The following is a 23,366-nucleotide window of genomic DNA, read 5'->3' on the forward strand; positions in this document are numbered from 1 at the left end:
AGTATCGGAGGGCTTTGTTTCGCAGTTTGTGTGCCTCTTTTTTATTCTTCTGGAGCTGCTCTGAGGTTAGGAATGTAGCGATAGGGTCTATCCAACTTGGACCTAGTTCAATAACGTTGATCTGAACTGATTCTGAAGAGGCAATGCTCGACTCAGGGATGGACCCTACTTCGATTGTCTGCTTAACTTCTGAGTTGATGGCAGAGGCTAGGCAAGCCGGGGCATCCGCATGCATGTTCTAATCTCCGGTTATTTGATTCAGTTCATGGTGATCAAATTTTGCAAGCAAAGAATTCATCGTTTTCATATAAGCTGCCATGCGGTCATTTTTTTCTGCATATTCCGCTTTCAACTGGTTGATTACTAGCTTTGAGTCACAGAAAACAAATAGATGCCGCGCACCAAGGTGAAATGTATTCCGTAGGCCGGTTAACAATGCTTCATATTCGGCCTCAATGTTTGATGCATCAAAGCCCAGTTTGACAACCTGTTCTATTATCACCCCTTCGAGGGTCATAATTATTATGCCAGCCCCACTGCCACGTTGGTTGGATGACCCGTCACAATACATCTGACAAACATCTCCAACATACATTCTCCAGTTGGGCTTAGATTGCACTTGATCAGACTTTAAGTCGGCGAGGGATCCTGTGAATTTGGCTACAAAGTCGGCAAGCACTTGCCCCTTAATGGAAGTTCTAGGTAGAAGCTGGATATCATATTGGCCGAGTTTGAGAGCCCATTTCGAAACACACCCAGACCCTTCCGTGCTGCGGAACACTGACTGTAGGAGATATTCCATCCGTACCCTAATGGTATGCCCCCCTAAAAGTAGTGCATCAGTTTTCTTGTAGCCATGACGAGAGCAAGGATAAGCTTTTCTAATGAAGGTAACGTGTTTCGGCGTCGGCCATTGCATTGCTACATAGTAAACTGGTCGCTGCTCCCCAAGTTCTTTTTTTAACAATACGGCGCTGACCGCCCGGTCGGATACTACTAGATACAAAATGAGCGGATTGCCTGCCGTAGGTGTTGCCAAGAGTGGTACTAGTCGGAGATAAGACTTCAAGCTGTCCAAAGCAGCCTGGCACTCGGGGGTCTATTTAAATGCTCTGCCTTGCCGAAGTGTATGAAAGAGTTGTAGGTAGCGATCTGTGGAACGGTTGATAAACCTGTTGAGCGCGGCGGCCATTCCCATCAGCTTTTGAACCTTTTTGACTGACCAAGGGGATCCAAGCTCTAGAATTGCCGTTATTTGGCTCGGATTGGCTTCGATTTCGCGGTGGTTAACGATGTAGCCCAGAAATTTGTCGAATCTGATGCTGAATGCACACTTCGAGGCGTTCAATTTCATCTTGTACTTTCGAAGGATGCCGAATGTCTCTGCCAAATCGGCTAGATAGGCGTGTTTTTCCCTTGATTTGACCACCATATCGTCGATGTATACTTCCATGGTACGGCCGACCTGCTCCTTGAACATGGCAGTCACTAGTCTTTGGTAAGTTGCCCCTGCATTCTTCAACCCGAAAGGCATGACCATGTAGCAATATGTTCCTCCTGAGGTAAGAAATGCGGTCTTTTCTTGGTCCTTCGGATGCATGGCGATTTGATGGTAGTCCCTGTAGGCATCCAAGAAGCTCATGCGTTAATGATGTGGCATTGCATCTACGAGTTGGTCTATTCTGGGCATGGGAAAACAGTCCTTGGGACAAGCTTTGTTTAAGTATGTGAAATCCACACAAACATGCCAAGAGCCATTCTTCTTCTTTACAACCACAATATTGGACAACCATATGGGATAGGTTACTTCACGAATCACCCTGGCGTCAAGTAACTGATCTACTTTTTCAACAACGGCCGAAGTATGCTTTGCGGTTGACCGCCTGTGACACCCCAAAAATATCGAACTTCAGAGAATATATTATCAATTAAATACAGGGTTTATCTAAGGTTAGGAGTTTAGAAAACGGCACTAATGAGTCCTATGGCCAATAACCAAGCAAGATCCCAGATCACCGGAGGAGTCAAGTTAGCATTCTTTTTAAGTCCAGCTTTCTTAGGTGGCGCACCACCCTTTTGACAGATCTTAAAAGGCATTGACGCAAGGTCTCATAAGCAACGCAGAGATAGGCATAGGTTTACAAAGTAAATAATAATTACAGCGTCTCAAATTTTAAATTTACAAAACGAGTTCCATTACTATTTTAATCCAAAAAGAACAAATAGAAGCACAATTAGACTAATGAGCGAAATGGTTCCAAACTTTCTCTAAGGAAAACTTTAGTCTTCAAATGTCTTTGACTCTTTGTTGGCTTCGTACATTTCTTCCATACCTGGCATGAAACGCCATGAGCTTTGAATGCCCAGTAAACGCACACAGATCCCATCTCTTTTTTCCCAATCCAATACACCATCACAATTATAACAAGCAAGTAATGAAGCATGATAATCATTCAATAATAAAGGATTACAAGGTTAGATGTTAGAAATCTAGAAATTCCCCAAAGAGACTTCGTCCTCCCAACCACAAGAATCGGACACGGATTATTCAGTAGGCCCCCTTTTTTGCTGCTTTGTTGCAGAACTAACCTCGGATGTCTATCAACGGTTATATACCGCGTAGCGCCAATCGCAGGGCCTCAAAAGATACGGTAATAATGGGCCTTGCCCAAATCCCTCCTTAAACCAAATACCTAGGGTCCGAATACAACCGCTCCGTTCAAGGGTTCCGAAAACCACATGCACAAGACTTTAACTTCCAAATAGGGAACGCATCCCGTCAACCAATCAATATCTTAGTAATCTTGTCCAAAAATTCGCAACCCATTAGCACCCATTAAGTTTCCCATTGAGTTAGATAATTTAAGTCTGAGTTAGGACATTCTCTTGAAACAACATCTATTGCACAAGTTTGAACAACTAAATAGTACAAATCGAAGGAAATAAGGTTACAATACATGAGATTCACATATGAAGATAGGCATAAGTAGCTCTAGGCATATTCAAGTACTTAAGGGAATAAATTCGCACGTGAATATAATTTCCAGATTTGCATAAGTGTGAGCACCATTGAAGGATTAAAATAAGATACATAAACCTATGACATGTGAAATATCATATCGAGACATGATCATAAATTAATAAGCATATTCATTAACACAAGAGCATAAAACACTAATGAAAACAGAATTTCCAGATTCAGTACTACCTAAAGATTATACTCAAGAGGGCTATTTCAAATTTTTCTAGAGCCCGACCTTCCTATGGTTCGTAGGGAATTTTATCTAGTTTTCATAACATTTTTTTGGAAATGGAATAGCTTTTTCAGGTTTGTAGTTATTTCAGAAATACTCCAGTTCTGTCCAGATTCGTCGACCGTTACAAAAATTAGATTTTCTCACAAACCGCTCACTCGTTTTCAATGAAATCAATTTTCTTTGAAAGATAACTCCTTAAGAAATATTTTGACATAAAATTTAGGTCCATAATATTTTTATACATTTTTTTACAATTTTTGTAAGGTGGCTGTAAAACAGATTTTTTTGGCACAGTTTTTGAAAATAGAAAGATGGTGAGAAAATAGGTCAACTAGGGGAAATTCTTCACTTATATTGTGATGAAAACATGCTAAATAATATGTATTAAACTCATAAATTTAAGGTGAAGGTGTGCCTTTGAAAAGTTGAGAGAATGATAGGGAGAAATGTAGTCTTATACCGATTAAGAGAAATAGAAGAAAGGTAGAATTAAGGCTCAACTCCTTTCATTTTTGACACAAGAATACCATTATAACACATCTGAAAATACCATTTTAAACTTCTAATAACATGTATTTGAAAAAGGAAAATGGAAGAGAGAGTTGTGTTATGGCTTACTTGAGGGTTGTTGGAATTGCTAGCAAACTTTTTCTTGCTCTTCTCTCTTCTACCAAGCTCACCCTCCTTCCTTTATTCTCTCTCAGCTAAATATAATGTGTATAAGTATTGTTCTTGTATGTAAAATGCTAGGGGAGGGGTTGTTTATATAATGAATTTGGTGCGAAAGGTCCTAAATGCCCCTTGGTTGGAATTGGATTGGATAGTTTGGATTTAGTTTAAATTCAATGGAATAGTAGAGGATTAAAGGTCTTAATTAGGTTCCTAAATATGATCTAGTTAGGGTTGTCCTCCTAATCAAACCAACCTAGTTGCTTATATACATGTATATAAAAGTTTGTACCATGTCAATGATTTTTCTTCCTTAAATCATGAAAAATTGTCTCATAGTACATTCATTACACCTACAATGGTGATGGCTAGCCATGTGATGGTGAATTGATGGACTTGTTTTATATTTTATTTTTTATTTTGTGTACAATTGTTGGAATTTGTAAAAGAAAATGTTTTAAAAAAGATTTTAGGATACAAGTGTATATATAAATATATAATGATACTTGTTTGGAGTCAATTTGTGATTTAATAAAAATGTGAGGGCTTGGGCTCAATTAAAGTATCTATTTCAAGTGTAGAGTTAATAAATTAGTTTTAGGAAAAATAATTCGATTTGTATTATCTTGTTTTGAATTTAAAGGTAAATAACCGAACGCAACCTGTAAAAACCGAAAGTTAAGGTTTAGAGCGATTAATCTAAAATTTGAGAGTTAAATAATTAATATTAGAGTGTTAGAAATGATTTCTATGCTTCTAGGGTCGATTAGGGTTTGTATGGGTTCGTCTGTGATGCGTTTTCGGTTCTAGGGTTTAATTTGCGAATAATCAACGAATTAAGGGCTTTATTATAATAACTCAAAATTTAGGGACCTAATAAGGTTTACAAAAGTTAGGGGCCTCACATCGCCAACTTCTCTGAATAATTGGCTTACATTTCGGATCAACGTTTAAGCGGTATTGGGCCACAGATGGATCCACTCCTAGCATCTCGTATGGTGACCATGCAAACACATCAACATTGCCGAGTAAGGTGGATATTAACTCCTGCCTTTCAACTTTATCCAAGGAAGCGCCGATCATGAAGAACTTGTCAAGATTTTCGTCAATTTCAACTTGATCCAGGGCTTCGGTTACCTTTTCACTTGGGATCTTCCCAATGTCTTCGAGGCTCTCCCTATTTGGTACCTCAATTGAATGCACTTTTAGCTCCCTTGGTATCTTTGCAGCAAGATAGCATGCCTGTGCCAATTTCTGAGAGCCGCGAATTTGTTCGATACCGTACTTAGTCGGAAAATGAAGTAGTTGATGGTAGGTGCTTGGCATGGCTTGCATTGTATGTAACAAAGTTCTTCCCATGATGAGATTATACGGCGAAGGAAGCTTGATAACCATAAATTCTACATCTACTGATCTGGTGCCCGCCCGTACTGGTAGTGTGATTTTGCCCAAAGGATACTTTGGGTTAGCATTAAAGCCGAATAACGGGTAATCAGTCGGAGACAGGTCCGAGTTGGTGAAGCCAAGTTTGACAAAAGTTTTGTAATACATTATTTCCGAAGTGTTGCCCTGGTCAATGAGAACACGCTTCATGGTGAATCTGTTTATACGTAGCTCGATGAGGAGGGGATCAATGTGGGGGTGAGTTACTCCAACTAAGTCACTATCATCGAAAAAAATCTTTTTAGTTTCATGGGGCCATTTCGCTGGTGTGATTGGGCTATGGGGGCTAGACTGCAACTGAATTGTACGCACCTCGGATGACGTCGGCAAGCTATATATCATATGAATTACACTAAGAGGAGGTGACTCCAGTCGTAGAGCTACTGTATTTGTTGGATTGTACTTTCAGACGTGTTGCGTAAGATGGCCGTCTTGCACCAACTCTTCCAGGTGATCCTTTAGTGCATAACAACTATCGGTGTCGTGACCATGGTCTTTATGATACTCACACTGTTTATCCCGTCTTCTTGCATCGGGAGGTCCCGTCATCTTGGGCGGCCACTTAAAGAACGGAAGGTGTTGAACTTTCGACAGAATCTTACTGATCGGCTCTGTTACCTCTGTTTATTTCTTGCCTGAGCACCTTGTGCGCCTGCTATATCCACTTGATACTGTTCATTAACTTGATGTGAACATTGATCGTTTGATTGGCGCGAGTCACGTCTTTTGTCTCGTTTAGCTTGATTCCGCGGCTCGGGGCTTCTTGATGGCACGACGCTAATCAGCTAAACAATTCCCGACGTGGCCATCTCAACGGCTTTATGTCCGGTCTTTACCTGCAGGCCATCGTCTTCGACTGTGCACTATTCTTCGACCTTCTTCATTAACGGCCAAACTGTTTTGGGGGGGCCGTCTGGTTAATGAACTGCGGAGAGGAATATCAGGATGCAATCCTATCTTAAAGGCGGTAATGGACGTGGAGTCATTGCAAGCATCATCTACCAGATTAAAGCACTCCCAATAGCGGGCCGAATATTCACAAAGAGTTTCTTCCGGTTTAATTTGCATGGCCCAGAGAGAATCAGCTTGCTTCGATTGGATCTCCTTAGTGATGAATCTCGCCCTGAATGACTTTTGGAGTTGGTGGAAGCTCTTAATTGATGCCGGCTCTAGTTTATAATACCACCTGACGGCCAGTAGTCCCAGACTGCTTAGAAATATTCAACACATGAGGGCTTCGTCGTCAGCATGGAGCATCATTGCTTGCTTATAATGACGAATGTGATTGGTAGGGTCCGATTTTCCGTCGTAGAGGGTGAACGACAGTGCTTTGAACTTTTTGGGTAATACAGCCGTCGCAATTCGTTCCACAAAGGGGTCATGCTTATCTTCCTCATTTGAGTCATTGCTCCTCCCTCGTTTATGCTATACATACAGACTTCCTTCAGATGAGTTGGATACATCAACTTATCATTTCTTTCTAGGCTCTGGAGATGGTGAGTCAAAGTCACTGTCATTATTACGTTTTCGAAGTCAACGTCGTCGGCCATCTTTCTTTTCCAAAGGTCGAACCCGGTCTTAGCATGCGGCTTGTTGGGATTTCACCACCTCCAAGGCCAAATCCTGGCGCAGGCACTCGTTCTCAGCCATCATGTTCTCCAGCCACTGTTCATTTTTCTTTGCTTGATCTATAATCGTCTGCATTTTCTCATGCATTAAAGTTGAGGATAAGGTTTGAGCCACTGAATCGAAGTTCAAGGCCCCTCTGTGGCGATATTCTCCGGTCCAAGCATGTTTCTTGGAGTGAAGTCGTCTCTTGGCGTAGTTTCGTCAGTGACTATCGGAGGATCTTTTGTGACACCCGCCATGGATATGCTTAAGTATTCCCACTGACGGCGCCAATGTGGAGAAGTGGTTTGGAAATACCCTTGGATCTTGAAGGACACTCCTGATCCTCTGATTGCCACCTAAAAAAGGAATTAATATTCCGGTCGGGGGTGCCGGAATTAGCACTCCGACGGACAAGTTAGTATATGTCTCTCGTTTGCTTGTGTCTTAAGTTTCTTTAGTCTGTTCTCACATACCTCTCTTTGGATGTTCCTCTATTTATATTCACTTCTGGGCCCTAGGGTCGGGCCCACCCTTAATCCATCGCATGATTGCTCATTCGGCCCTTCTGTCGTATGACAATTCCCACTCGGCTTCTTGTTCATTTGGTTCTATGGACGATTTATCTATTCGGCTTTAGGATCCCCCTGGGCGGAGCTGACTAGCATATATCCTGATTTTCTTCAAATTCATTTGGCATTCCTGCATGAACTGATATTTGGCTCCCACAACCCTATATTTTAGTTATGTACAAAATAAGATATTTATAAATGTTTTATTGTTAAGTATAATAATGATTTTGTTAATCGGTATATCTATTCAGCAAATAGATAGTAGTTCTATACATCAATATATATAGTCTTAGATCATTAGTAATGATTTTTCCTTAAAATTTGGCTATTTGATCGACCTATTTATTTTTATTTAGTTCTAATTTTTTTGACTTTTTTTGATCACTTGCTAAATGGAGCCTCGATTAGGCCTAATAAAATAGAAGAGTAATGTTAGGTATTATGAAAAACTTCATAAAAATTTTACACCTTTCGATTGCACTCACAATAAAACACCATACACTAATTAAAAAATGAAAAAATTTCATGAAACATTTTATGGTATTTCTTTCATTATACCTAGCATTACTTAAAATAAAAACCTACAATCTAAATCTTTAAAGTGAAAAAAAAAAAAAGGAGCTAGGAAAACTAATTTTCCCTAGCAAGGTTGATATGGAACTTTCTCATATTGATGTATAATAATGATGGATTAAAGAAGAGACCTTACACTTCTACACCATTTTAAAGATTCAACTGCGGAAAATAAAAAATAAACCCTGTGGTATTTGGTGAGAGCTTTCAAAAATTGATTTCACACCCACGGTTAAAAACACGTCTACCCGGTCATCGTCCTAGACGTCCCGCCGGACGTTCTAACTTTTTTTTTTTTTTTTTTTTTGCACCTGTTAATATTTTTGAAATTTTTTTTAAATTTTTTTATGAGTTTTGAATAGAATTTTGGGTTGTGTATTTGGTTATGAGTTGTAAGTTTTTGAATCAAATATCATATGCCACATCAAAAATTTTAAACTCAATTCAAAACTTTTTTCAAAACTTATAACTAAACAAATTTTCTACAATCAAATCATAATTCCAAAACTCACAAACTCAAAATACAATTCTATTCTCAAATCATAATTCTAAAACTCTACCAAACACTACCAAATTTTCTTTTAATATATAAGAGAGTAATTATATTATGAGAAATATTTGTATCATCACATAAACCACTAATTCACAATGGAGATAGAAAATCAACAAAAAAAAATCCACTAAGCCAACAATCTTACCAAGCAAAAAATAAAAAATAAAAATACATATATTTAATATATAAGAAAATAATTACATTATAAGAAATATTTACATTATCAAATAAATCACTAGTTCACAATGGAGCTACGAAATCAAAAAAAAAAAAAAAAGAAAAAAAAAATCCACCAAGCCCACAATCCCACCAAGCAAAAAATAAAAAATGAAGATTTTTTTTTTAATATATAAGAGAATAATTACATTATGAGAAATATTTATATCATCAAATAAACCACTAGTTCACAATAGAGCTAAAAAATCAACAAAAAAAATACACCAACCCACAATCCCATGAAGCAAAACCCAACCAACTAGGTATCAAACTTTTCTTCATAGGAGTTGAACTTGATTTCTCACATTACAAAGGGTATTACACAATCACCAAACCAAATATCTTGATTTATATAAAAATAATAATAAAAAAAAATAAAGATCCAAAAGGACACTTAGTCCATAGATATTCATTGTCTAGAGTTACAAGAGAAAAGTTAAGGATCATGAAATTTTTTTTATGAAAATGATCATGAAAAATTTATGATCTTTGGATTACCTTGATTAGTGTGTGGTGCTTTATTCTAAGTGTAATCCAAGGGTCACAAAACTTTCATGATTATTTTCATGAAAGATTTTTCATGATACCTATCATTGCTGGAGTTACAAACTCTAAAATATTTTGTTCACAAGCTCATACCAAACTACCATGTATATATATTATTATCTAAATCAAACCATTCTTCTGTAAACCCTCTCTCTCTCTCCCTCTCTCTCTCTTATCTGCGTCCAGATCTAAGGAAACGCTGCCATGTCTTCCACCATCGAGGCTCGACAAGGCCTCCATCAATTGCATGCCAATCATCTCCTGCGGATTGAGTGGCCTGAGCCCTAACAACAGTTAGCGAGTAAGTAAGTGCTTTTATATGGCTCAGTGCATTCATGGATGGAGAGCCCTACACAACTCCGCTACCATGCCACAACGTCGAAAGACAGAGTTTCCTCCGGTGTCACTAAACCACCACCACTGACCTCATCTACGTCTAGATTTGAGGAAACGCCGCCATGTTCTATGCCCTCTTGTCCCCAACTTCGCCAAAATTAATGATCAACATCACCACCTTCCTCTACGGTGCCCCTCACAACTCTGTCACCATGCCACGACATCGAATGATGGACTTTCCTCTAGTGTCACCGAACCACCACCGCCAACCTCATCTGTGTCCAGATCTGGTTATAATCTTGCAGACGTCTGTTTGCCCATCAAAATCAACCACAAAAAGTTGAAGGGCTTTGATTTGGTGTATAATCCCAAGATCAACTACGAAAATAGAGGGTTTGTATCTTGAGAGGGTAATTTATATATAAATTAGGCTGAGCTGGGTAATGGACCGTTCATTGGGCCACGGTAAGAAGGGCTGGATAAACAGGGGCTTGGAGTTAGCCTGGTCCTGAGAACGCCTTATTGTTATCCCGGTCCAGAGGAGCCTTGCAGTTAGCCCGGTCCGAAAGAGCTTGGTGGTTAGCTCGGTCACCACAGTCGGCGTGGTAACAGTTAGCCCGGTCATACCATATTGAGCCAGAGTATGTTAAGCCTTCCTCAGAACCATGCTATGGGTTAATTCGGTCCTAGCTCAGTATGGTTAGCATGATCTCAACAGCCTGGTTGGAGTACGTCAAACCGAGGTACACACTGCGAAAGGAAGAACCGAGCTAGGTGGAGCTCGGTCTAGCCTGTGGCTTTAGCATGGCCACGTTATCTCGGTCGTATTGATATCCGACCTAGGTAAAACCATCTCACTTGGTTTAAGCAGTGAGGGGGGTGTTGAAGGATAAGTATTGTCTTTCAGGAATGTGATTCCTAGGAGGACTCTACATGGAGGAGTAAGAGTCCTACGAGGAATTGTGCCACGCAGAACCTATAAAAGCTCATAACATCATCTATGGAGAGGTAACACAACTTTGATTCTCGAATACACAGAGCTTTGTCTATTTGTCTATTTTTGCTGACTTAGGCATCGGAGAGGTATCTGGCACACACCTGCCGGCTAGCTCACGTTTGTGTTTTTAGGGAGTAAAGCGATGACGTACGGAGGAGTGCAAACTTGATCAACAGGATTATACGAGAAGGTTTATATCTTTCTCGTACAATTGGCGCCGTCTGTGGGAATACCAGACAAAGAACAAAACCTCTTGATCAAGTTTCCCTCGCTAATTGAATGGTGCACAATGAAGATTTGCCGCAGTCCACCATTGACGGACAAAGCCCAGAGGGGGGTGAGAGGCACGAAGGATTGCCCCCTATCCCTCCCATGGCAGACTTAGAGCCCCAGCAACAGAATCCCCGGAGGGATGCAAGGGGGAAGCGGAACAACAGCCCCCGTCGCTCTCGCTCACAAAGTCCTGAAAGGCAAAGGCGAAGAATCGACCCTCAAGCTCTGGAGGATTGTGTAAAAGAGCAAGATGAACTAATAAAGAAGATGGCGGCGGACATGGAGGCCATGAAGCGCCAGATCAAGGGAAAAGGGGTGGCGACAGGAGAGGGACGCAAAGGCAATACGCCTCCTCGCCTCTCAGAAGATCGTGGTAGGCATACCACGCCATCGCAAGCAGAGAGTAGAAGCCTCAAGACAGGCGACACTCAATCAAAGACCTCCAGAACTCATTACTCGAGGTCTGAGAGAACGAGATCATTGAGGTCTTACACTGAGGGAAGTAGCTATCGGCCCTCACATACGCACCAGACATCATCCAGGCAAACGGAGTTGCCTAGATCGTCTGACTTACGGACTGTGCTTGAAGAAAGGGCGCGATAGAAGGAGGATGCTAGGGCATGCGGCCCGCACAAAATTTCAGCCCTTCAACGGTTGGCTCCTCGGACGCATGGAAGCGTCGAGGTTGGAATGCCAATACCGCACCTTGCCTACGAACCAACAGATAAAGCATTGGCAAGACTACATAGCTCGTCGTTCGTTCCGGCGATTGAGAACGCACCGTTACCCTCAGGCTTCATCCAGCCTAAATTTACCACGTACGAAGGGAAGACAGACCCTTACATGCACCTAAGCCACTTTCGCCAGGTCATGGCGGTATACCGGCGGAACGAAGCTTTGATGTGCATCTTATTCCCATGCAGCCTTGGCGACCTAAGTTTAACCTGGTTCGAAAGGCTACTAGAAGGCAGCATAGCCTTTTGGGTGCAATTAGCGGAGGCGTTCGTCACAAGATTTAGAACAAACACCAAGACGCCAGTGGAGATTGATCAGCTACTCTCCATTGACATGGGCGACAAAGAAACACTGAAGTCCTACAACAGTCGCTACTGGGAGACGTTCAACTAGATAGGGGACTGCCCCACCAATCTCGCCATCGCACAATACAAAAGAAGACTTCTAGTAGGAAACAGATTGAGGGATTCGATTACAATGACTCCACCCCTCATGATGGAAGCCTTGATGGAGAGAGTGCACCAACATATTCGAGTGGAGGAGGATGGCGCCCGTGCTAAAGAAAAATCTTGTGCAACAGCAACACTAGATAAGAAGACTACAGCAAAGATCAATATGGTAGAACGTCAAAACAAGAATGGACGAGGCAGGCGAGACAACGAAGAGGACCGAGATAAAAGATGGTTGAGAGTCCGCACTGCCATTACCACGGTATTCAAGAAACCAATCAACTGAATTCTTAGTGAGATACACGATGAACCTTTCGTCAAATGGCCAGCTAAATTGGGAGAGGCACAGAAGGACTATGTAGCACGCGCCCGCGAGGGGCCTCACTACAGTTCGGACTCAATTTGTGTCACGGTTCTTAATCTGAACCAAAGAGTCCAAATCCGGTAAATCGTTTTGAGAAACAGATTTTTGAAAAGAAGTGCCAAACATGGACTGCTTTGCCAGATACAGAGTCGCCACCTAAATATTTTTATGGGGGAATTTAGGAAACCCTGACTCGGTGCCAAAGGCCACGTGTCCGTCATCACCAAAGTTGCCTCGGCTCGGGAGCTTGGGTACGATTGGAGAAGGTCAGCTATGAGCACCCCTTCTCGCCCGATCCGAAGATCGGCCTCTACTAACCATGATATCCGTTTTTGAAAACGTTATGTGTTCTTATTCCGGTTATTAGCCTAGAAATACTATGTTATGCGCACATCAAACAAGTATAGACTAGATTGCCTAATTTGGGAATAAGCATTGCATATCCGATTTGTTTTGGAAAAACGTTTTGGAATTTGCTACTCGCAAGTAGGTTAAAACACGGATTTCAATGAGCTATTCCAACTCAGACAATCCAACCTTCACCCACAGGCATTCAAGCAGTTATATCACTTAAGCAGCTAGCCTCAGGGTAATCATGCTATCATGGCAACACTCACACGCATGCAAGGATGCTAAAGCATAAATACTTACATCGTACTTTGTGCCAAAACAAAGAACTCGTTAGCAATCAATGTATGATCCAAGTCCATGTTCAAATGCCTAATGCAACGCATACGGAATGTCACTAGAGTAGGCTCGGCTAGTCTATGAATGACATGTAAAAATACACAAGTAGCATGTATTCAAGTTAGTTTTGAAATACTAGTACAGTTAGCATGATGCGCCGAGCCCGGTGCATGCAATACTGATGAATGATGCACGCATGCATAGCATAAGGTATGCTAAAATAAACATGTCTTATTATTAACCATCAAAGCAGGTAAGTAAAAGAGAGAAAGAAGTGGGGGTTGGAAGACATGCACACACTCACCCACACTTATTACAGATTCTCCCTCGCCCGGAGGGACCAAATAAATATTACAGATAATTAACCTACAAGCTAATTAAATATTATAGGCCATCTAATCAGCTAAGCAAATTAACTAATCTAGGGAAAACAGATAAACCGCTTCGGGAAGAGCGCCCAATGCAATGCATGCTCGGTCCTGCTCAGAAGTACACTGTCATGCACAAGCTGCCTCTGTTTCCCTGCTATACTCCTCTGAAGACTACCAAAGTCTCAGGATGTGCTTACTGGATGTTGAGGAGTGCCACCGGCTGGAGGGAATCATCACCGGCTGTGATTTGGTGTCCATCGGCACACAATGAATCCATCGGCCACCGATTTATTGCCAGTCGGCACTCTATGCAGTCGATCGGCAAGAAGTTCCTGCAGAACCTGTTTGACAGCAGCAGAGGACAGAACTTTGCATGGCAATGCAATTCAAGCCATATGTGCACCAATCATGTCCCTTATCATGTGAGTGAGTCAAAGGGACATGCTCCTTGGTTCTCAGACCATCAATCGCGCATTTCCATGCGTGATGGCCCAAGGGACCAAGTGTGCACATTTTGATGTCAAATGCAATGCAAACCAACAAACCAAAGCCCGATTCCTATCACTAGATCAAGGAACAAGACATGCATGCTAGATGCAATGCAACCTAGGCATGCAAGCTAAGGATGCAACATGGGAGTGCAAGATGTACATGCAAGCATGCAAACAAACATGCAAGGTAAGCATGCAAGCAAGCAAAGGATGGACTTAAGCATGATTTAGGCAGCTCTAATTAGGCCCAAAACAGTGGCCATAAGTGCTATGAAATGAGGACTAAGCACACATACACAGATGTACATGTTAAAGGGCTAACACTCAAGCACAAAAAGGCAACTCTCAAGCACACTTAAAAGAGGCATAACATGGACTAATGGCATGCAAGGTAAGCATTGAAAATCATGTTACAAAAGGTGCTAAGCCAATTAAACAAGATAAACAAGGCATGCAAACAAAGCCAAAAACCCAAGACAAGCCAAGAGGCTTAAACCAAGACTAAGTGAACCAAGCCTCACAAGGTTAAGAGGACTTAAAATAGGTCTAATGCGAACCTAAACAATATCCAAGGGACACCTAGATGGCATCTAAGTGGCTCAAATTCAAAAGCATGCACAATGACCAAAACACGGAGCATGCAAGACAAGCTTTCAAAGCTTCAAAGAGGCATCCAAGGCAAGCATACAAGCATGTTAAAGGGACTGAAATAACATGGCAAATGGTCCCAACCCACTAAATTAAGGCAAGGATGCATGCTGTACATTCACACACTTAAGGCCAACAAACCAAAAATGCAAAGGGGCTATACTAAGCATGCCAAAGTCGACCCAAACAACTATGGACAGACCTTAAACATGGCAAAATAAGCATGAAAGCTTCACAAGGCTAAGCCTAAAACATGCTAGAATAATGGTTTACAACCTAAGGCATGTTAAGGCAACAAAATGGCATTACAAGGCATGTATGCTAAGCAAGCATGGCGTACCAAAACCAACTAAAAACAGAGGCATATTATGACATAATAAGCACAAAAATCAGCTAAGGCATGGTCAACAAGAGCCTGAGCTAGGTGCTCCCTCAAGAGGCCAAAAATGGTCCTTTTCAAGGACAACAAGGAGAGGGGGTGGCCCTCTCCTTCTTGGGAGAGGAGGTCCAAACACCAAGGTCTCGGAGCTCACACAAAATGGCACAAAATGGAGCCTTACAAGGCTTAAGGGGGGTCAAACAACCTCAAACCACAAAACACTCTAAACAAACTATTTAGAGGGCCTAAAAACAGAACTTTTTTATGTTATATACTAAACACAAAAACAATTGCAAGGTAGGTAAAAATACAATGCAAAAATGGAGAATAAAGGGACAAACTTCTTACCCTTGAAGACCTTCTTCACAAATGGTGGACCAGCTGCTTCCTTGAGCTTAAACCAGCCCCAAAACTCCAAGAACAGACCTCTGGTCCTTCAGAACCAAGAAAAGGTGTAACACTATGTGTTTGTGTGCAATAGTGAGCCTAAACACATACATTAAACACAAGAAGAGAGATATAGAGCTAGGATATAGACAAACCCTAACCCTAGAACTCAAACCTTAAAATGGCTGTCTAAAATGTCTAACCCCTCAACAAGAGAGAAGACCTCTCTTTATAGAGCTTTTTTGTCTTGTAAAGCTTACAAGACAAGCTTCTAAAGAGAGAGATCCCTCCATGCACGTGTACGGAGGGGAGCCAAATGCAAGACAACTGTGTTAAAATATCTGCAAAAGCAGATGAACAGTAGTCGGTTGCTCAAAATTGCCAATTTGACAAAATGGACTGCCGACCGGCAACAAAGAATGCCGACCGGCAATATACATTGCCGATGGCAACAAAACATCAGCCGGTGGTATAGCGATCCCGGTTGTCCCTTTACTGTTCTGTTGTATTTCGGACTCGGTTCCGTGAAGTTTGTAGTGGTATCTATCTTGTTGTCATCCTTTAATTCCACTTGATTGAGTTTTAGGATGTTTTGAGCAGGGTTGTTACAGGTTGGTTAGACCTTGGTTTCAATTCCTTGTTGTTCAGTTTTTAGGCTGTCCGCTCGAACGGGTCTTCTTGCGCTCGAGCGGGGATTGCACACCTCCAGTATTTCGTGTTCCTGCAAAACTTCTGCAGATGTGATTTTTACGCTCGAGCGGGTTTGTTTACGCTCGAGCGGTGGCGCTCGAGCGGGTTTGGTGGCGCTCGAGCGGGTAGTACTTTCTGGGTATAAATTCTGGGAGGTGGAAATCTACGCTCGAGCGGACTGGTTTTCGCGCTCGAGCGGAAGTGCTTTATTCTTGTGTCTTGGCGCTCGAGCGGGCCTTATTGCGCTTGAGCGTTTCCAGATTTTTGTTCTTGGCGCTCGAGCGTTGTGTTCTCCGCTCGAGCGGGTCATACGTATATGAGTTATCCGCTGGGTGATTTTAAATCACTTTTTGCTTTTCTTTCTCTCTCCTACTTTTTCCAAAAACCATTTTTGAGAGCCTCTCTCTCTAGAAACTCCCTTCTCTCTAGGGTTTGATCTAGTTAGAGTGTCCTCCCTCTCTTCGGCCTTTGTAAAAGTTGTGTGGATCGTCGAGGGCGTCATCTTGATCCGAGAACCTTGGTCTTTGGAGCTTTTTGGTTTTGGTCTCTTCTCCATCCGGGCTCTAACTTCGAGGTAGGGATATCCTACTCCTCTTTATGAGCTTTGTCTTTAAATTTTAGTATTTTGAGATGTTGGGGTTGGTTTGGTGATTTTGTGAAAGTTTGGGGGCCTTGGTGTAATTTTTACAAAAGTTGGGGTTTTGGCTATATGAAACCTAGATGCATGTTTGGCATGGAAAGAGGTGAAATTAATGTTAAAACATTAATGAAAATGGAACCTAAGGGTTGTAATGTTAATTATGGAAAATGCCCTAATTACATTGGTTAATTAATTTGCATAATTAATTATGGGAAATGAGAAATTGGTTTGGAAAGATATGGGGTTAAAGGGTGTAGTTGGATCATTTATCACTCACCTGATTGAAATGTTGATTATATATCCATTGTTGCATTTATTTTCTGTATAGAAATAACTGCTTTGGGCTATCGGTGGAGGATAGTCTTGATTGTTGTAGACAATGCATGATGATTAGGCAAACTGGAACTAATCACTGGAATGTGTCATTGAGTATGACGGTTGAAAGAATACATTAAATTTATGTTTTGTGTGGTGATGTGTATAATTATTGTTTATATGCATTGTGTGTGTTGGAGGAGATAGGGGATGTATTCCACAGTTTAGGGGAAGATAGGGGATGGACCTCTAAACCGGATGTTGTTGGGAGGAGATAGGGGATGGACTCCATAGATAGAGCTCATATGCTTATCTAATAATGTGTTGACAGAGCTCATATGCTTGTCATTGGAAGTGTGATAGTGCTTTTATGCATATCTGTGGAAGTGATGATACAGCTTGTATGCTTATCTGTTGATGTGTGATATAGCTAGTATGCTTATCTATTGTGAAATGGGAAAGTGCTTAATATGAGTTATTGTCTCATATAAGTTGTTTGGCCAGGTTCTGAGCCATGGTTATAAATTGAGATTTGAAAGGAATTGGAAAACGGATTGTAACATGGACTTGTATGTCATGAAACTGTAAAGTGTGATAAGGAAAAGTATCAGTGTTGACCATCTATCAATTGCTTTTTAGTCATTGTCCATATTTGGTTTAGTGTATTTCTACTGGGCTGTGGCTCACCCTTTATGGGAATATCATTTTCAGGTTCAAGTAGCATGCCACCTCCAAGGATTTAGCTTGGGAGGCTAGAGGCGGACACACTTTTGTTGTCTTATTTCTTTTGATGTATTACATGTAAATTCAAGCCAAGGGCTTAATATGTAATTGAGTTAGTACTCTCTTTTGTAACCAAGTGTTAACTTGGAAAGCTGTAAGCCCGTAGGGCATTTGCTTTTGTTGTTAACATGTAATACTTTTGTAATGAAGTACTCTGATGAATAGAAGAATGTGAAGCTTTGTATATCAATGCATGTCTATATTAATGGGTTTAATGTTGTTATTTTGAGGGCGTTACAACTTGGTATCAGAGCGTACTGGGTTCGAATACTTTGGGTACGTGGGAAGTGATTAGCATGACAATGGGTTTGTCTCACTTGATAGAGACTTAGACGTAGAATCATATGCTATGTGCCTAATTGATAACATGCTTATGTGACTATGTGGGTATGGGATTTAATTTCTAGGATGTTGATTGGATCCTTGGGTTTCTGTGAGTCTTGTTGGAAAGGCACTTGATCAATGCTGTTTCTAACCGGAACTCTAGTAACGCCTCGGGACTATCATTATTCGGAAATGAAATTCATAAGTGCTTATGTGTTTATGTGCTTACGTGGAATGAATTACAGTTGTCCATGCATTAGGACGCGAGTGTTATGGTTTCGGCACATTTATGAATGTGCTAATAGTCTTGGTTACCTTTATTAGGATGTCAGAACGAGGACGCGGTAGGCGTGGTAGGCAGGAGATGCCTTTACCGGAGGAGGTTCCGGCAGTACAAGAGGGAGTTGGTCAGGCCAACGTGGCCGAGCCAGCGGGTCAGCAGGCTATGAGTGCTTTGGCACGAGAGATAGCAGGAGCTTTGGGTATTCTCAGAGCTGGAAATCAGGTAGCTGAGGCAGGGCCTTCTTTCTTGAAGATGGAGTTCTTCCGGTCTAACCCGGATAAGTTTGTTGGGGATCCAAAGGAGCCACTGAAGGCTGACGAGTGGTTGGAACAAATGAGTAAGACGTTCGAGATGCTTGGCATCGAGGATGGGGCACTGAAAGTGACCTTGGCATCCTTCCAGCTGAAGGGAGATGCGGGTCAATGGTGGAAGTACGAGAAGGCTCGTGTTGGTGGTACATGGGAGGCGTTTGTAAATGCTTTCCAGGAGAGGTTCTTATCTGCAGTGGCTAGGGAGAAGCTGAGGGATCAGTTTAGCCGGCTTAATCAGCAGGGTATGTCTGTGGCAGAGTTTGAGGCCACTTTCACTAGTTTGTCCAGGTTTGCACCTGAGTTGGTGACGTCTGAAGAACGCCGTTGCTATGAGTTTGAGCGAAAGTTGAGACGGGGCCTCAAGTTGAGGGTTGGTGGGTCTTACATCCGAGAGTATAGACACTTAGTGGATGCTGCAGCTCATATGGAGCTCATGATGCAAGAGGAGGATGAGGGGCAAAGAGGCTCCAAGAGGAGCCAAGATGGTCAGGGTGACAGCAGGAGACAGAGGGGTTCTAACCCCCAGCAGTCTCAGGGTGGTGTGGCTAGATCGACCTTTCCAGTGCCGAGCGCGGGCTCTGGGAGAGGTAGTCAGGGAAGCTTGACTTGTTTTGCATGTGGCCAGCTAGGTCACAAGTCTTCGGTTTGCCCGCAGAAGGGAGGGGGTCAGCGAGCTACTTCTTCTTCAGCTAGACCTCAGGGCAGGGGTCAGCCCTTGTCTTGCTATCAGTGTGGTCAACCTGGGCACTTGAAGAGGTATTGCCCGCAGTTGAGTGCTACTTCAGGGGCGTCTGGTTCTAGACAGACGCAGGGATTTCAGCCAGCTTAGTCTGTGCAGGCCTCGAGGGCCAATCCGGGAGCTTCGTCATCCCAGTCAGTGCAACAGTCGTATGCTCCGAGGGGTGAGCAGGTGGATCAGGGGCCTACAGGGCACGTGTACGCTGTTACCGTGCAGGATCTAGTACCGGCTCCATCAGTAATGAGAGGTACTTTTCTGTTTTGCAACTCGGTTGCTAGCGTGTTGATTGACACGGGTGTATCTCATTCTTTTATATCTGCTGCATTTGCATCTGTTTTGGAATTGGAGTTGGCACAGTTAGCATCTCCTATTTGTGTGGTATCGCCTATTGGTGGTGAGTTGATCTTGAAACAAGGTGTTAGAGGTTGTGATATAGAGGTCGCTGACCATAGGCTTCCTTTTCCTTTTGTAGTTATGCCCATGAAGGGTTTTGATGTTATTTTGGGTATGGACTGGCTATCATCATACCGGGCTGTTATCGATTGCTACCGCCAGAGGGTCACGTTATGCACCCTGAGCGGGGAGTGGTTCCATTTCTTGGGAGACCGGGTTGGTAGTGTTTTGCCACCGGGGTATGATTCGCGAGGGCGGAGTGAGCTTAGTGGTCTACTTGCTAGCTTCGAGAGTGGCGAGTGTGATGAGACTCAGCTTGTGTTGCCGAGGGTGGTTTGTGAGTATTCAGATGTCTTTCCCGAAGACCTTGTGGATTTGCCACCTCACCGAGAGATAGAGTTCTCTATTGATCTAGTGCCCGGCACGGCCCCGATTTCTATGGCACCTTACCGTTTTGCCCCAGCAGAGTTAGTTGAGTTGAAAGTTCAGCTCCAGGAATTGCTAGATAAGGGTTTTGTTCGCCCTAGTGTTTCGCCGTGGGGAGCACCGACCCTCTTTGCTAAAAAGAAAGATGGTGGCTTGAGATTGTGTATAGACTACCGGAAGTTGAATTGGGCTACGGTCAATAATAAGTACCCTATGCCCCGTATAGATGACCTGTTTGACCAGTTGAAGGGTTCCCGCTGTTTCTCTAAGATAGACTTGAGATCGGGTTACCACCAGTTGAGGGTCAGGGAGGAAGATATTCCTAAGACGGCATTCTGTACGCGGTATGGCCATTATGAGTTTCTGGTGATGCCATTCGGGCTTACCAATGCCCCGACAGTCTTTATGGACTTGATGAACCGGATCTTCCGGGAATTCTTAGATCGATTTGTAGTCGTTTTCGTGGACGACATACTGGTTTACTCACCTTCAGAGGAGGAGCACGAGGAACACTTGAGAGTGGTGCTAGAGTTGCTTAGAGCCCATAGGCTGTACGCAGAGTTTGGGAAGTGTGAGTTCTGGCTGAGGGAAGTCAAATTCTTAGGCCACGTAGTATCCGGGGAAGGGGTGTCCGTTGATGCATCCAAGGTTGAGGCAGTGCAAGATTGGGCACAGCCTAAGAGTGTGTTTGAGATCCGCAGTTTTTTGGGATTAGCTGGGTATTACCGTCGGTTTGTGAAGGACTTCTCCAGGCTAGCTTCGCTGTTGACTAGACTGACGCGGAAAGGGGTCAAGTTCGTATGGAGTGAGACTTGTGAAAAGTCGTTCCAAGAGTTGAAGGTTAGATTGACAACTGCTCCGGTCTTAGTTATTCCGGAGAGAGGGTTGGGTTACGCGGTTTATTGTGATGCCTCACGAGAGGGTTTGGGTTGTGTATTGATGCAAGAGGGAAAAGTGGTAGCTTATGGCTCACGTCAGTTAAAGATACACGAGAAGAATTACCCTACACACGACCTAGAGTTAGCAGCGGTGATCTTTGCCGTGAAGATTTGGAGGCACTATCTTTATGGTGAGAGGTTCGAGGTGTTCTTGGACCACAAGAGTTTGAAGTATCTATTTACACAGAGAGACTTGAATTTGAGGCAGAGGAAATGGATGGAGTTCATTGAGGACTATGATTTTGAGTTGCATTATCACCCGGGGAAGGCCAATGTTGTGGCCGATGCCCTTAGTAGGAAATCCATTAGTGATGTAGCTTGTATAGCCATCCGGGAATGGGGGATGTTGGGTGTTCTTGGCGAGTTTGATTTGCATCTGGGTAAATCTGTTGAGGCTGCGGCCTTGTTTTCTGTTGTTGCGCAGCCTACACTTGTGACTAGAGTGTTAGAGGCACAGAGAGGTGACCTTGAGGTAGAATCCCTCCGAGAGAAGTTCTCCAGTGGGAAAGTTGAGAAGCGTTTGACGGTGTATCCTGACCTGAGTGTGAGATACCGAGACCGTTTGTTTGTACCGAAGTCTTGCCGAGAGGAAGTACTCCGAGAGTTCCATCATTCTCGTCTTGCAGTGCATCCGGGAGGTACTCAGATGTATCGGGATTTGGGTCGCCAGTTTTGGTGGTGGGGTATGAAGAGAGATGTGGCAGTTTTCGTATCTAAGTGCCTTACTTGCCAGCAAGTGAAGGCCGAGCATCAGAGGCCAGCGGGTTTGTTACAACCCTTGCCTATTGCCGAGTGGAAGTGGGAGCATGTCACTATGGACTTCATTGTAGGTCTTCCGAGGACTCAGCGGGGTAGTGATGCTATTTGGGTGGTTGTAGACCGGTTGACTAAGTCGGCGCACTTCATTCCCATGCGCGTGAGAGATTCGGTAGATCATCTCGCCGACTTGTATATTCGGGACATAGTGAGATTGCACGGGGTCCCAGTGATGATCATCTCAGATAGAGATCCTCGTTTTACTGCTAGGTTGTGGCAGAGTTTGCAGAGTGCCTTGGGTACTAAGTTGACCTTTAGTACGGCTTATCATCCTCAGACTGACGGGCAGTCTGAGCGTACTATTCAGATCCTTGAGGATATGCTTCGAGGTTGTGTCCTGGACTTCAGTGGGACGTGGGAGAGGCACTTGCCATTGGTAGAGTTTGCCTACAATAACAGCTTTCAGTCTAGCATCGGTATGGCACCGTTTGAGGCCTTGTATGGCTGACCGTGTAGGTCTCCAGTGTGTTGGGCCGAGGTGGGGGATGCACCTTCGTTGGGTCCGGAGTTGGTTAGAGAGACGACGGAGAAAGTTGAGCTTATCCGTAGGAGGCTCGTTACAGCCCAGAGTCGCCAAAAGAGTTATGCTGACCGTAGGAGGAGGCCTTTGGCGTTTGAGATAGGTGATCATGTCTTTCTGAAAATCTCACCTAGACGGGGGTTGATGAGGTTTGGGAAGAGTGGGAAGTTATCCCCTCGATTTATTGGTCCTTTTGAGATCCTTGATAGGATTGGAGAGGTTGCTTATCATTTGGCTTTGCCGCCGCAGTTGTCCGGAGTGCATGACGTGTTTCATGTGAGTATGCTTCGGAAGTATGAGCCGGATCCATCACATGTGTTAGATTGGACCGACTTAGAGGTAGATGAGGATACCTCGTATGAGGAGAGACCGGTTCGGGTCTTGGATAGGCGGGATCAGGTCCTACGTGGCAAGACCATCCCTTTGGTAAAGGTTTTGTGGAAACATCACGGAGTGGAGGAAGCCACTTGGGAACGTGAGTTGGAGGTCCGCGAGAAATATCCTGACTTGTTTGTTGATGAGTAATCTTGTATTTAAATTTTGTAATGTTGTTGGACTTAAGAGCTTTGTATATGTCTTAAGTTGTAAAACATTGGTAATGTTTTGGTTTAATGGAAGTATGTTGTAGAACTTG

At 43.1% G+C, this 23,366-nt stretch overlaps 1 protein-coding gene across 1 annotated transcript; it reads right to left on the reverse strand.

Annotated features, from left to right (window-relative positions):
* Nucleotides 1-238: 238 nt before the first annotated feature.
* On the reverse strand, nt 239-802 carry LOC145814327 (uncharacterized). Its single transcript, XM_082910997.1, has one exon. The coding sequence runs from the start codon at nt 800-802 to the stop codon at nt 239-241; it is 564 nt and encodes a 187-aa protein (XP_082767123.1).
* Nucleotides 803-23,366: the final 22,564 nt, after the last annotated feature.

Source organism: Camellia sinensis, unplaced genomic scaffold, assembly GCF_055761805.1.
Source record: "Camellia sinensis isolate YWXY unplaced genomic scaffold, ASM5576180v1 Unanchor1, whole genome shotgun sequence".
Classification (NCBI taxonomy): Eukaryota; Viridiplantae; Streptophyta; class Magnoliopsida; order Ericales; family Theaceae; genus Camellia; species Camellia sinensis.

Bases quoted from the DNA above. Each gene is read 5' to 3' on its own strand.
- LOC145814327 (XM_082910997.1), bottom strand. From the start codon at position 802: ATGGAATATCTCCTACAGTCAGTGTTCCGCAGCACGGAAGGGTCTGGG.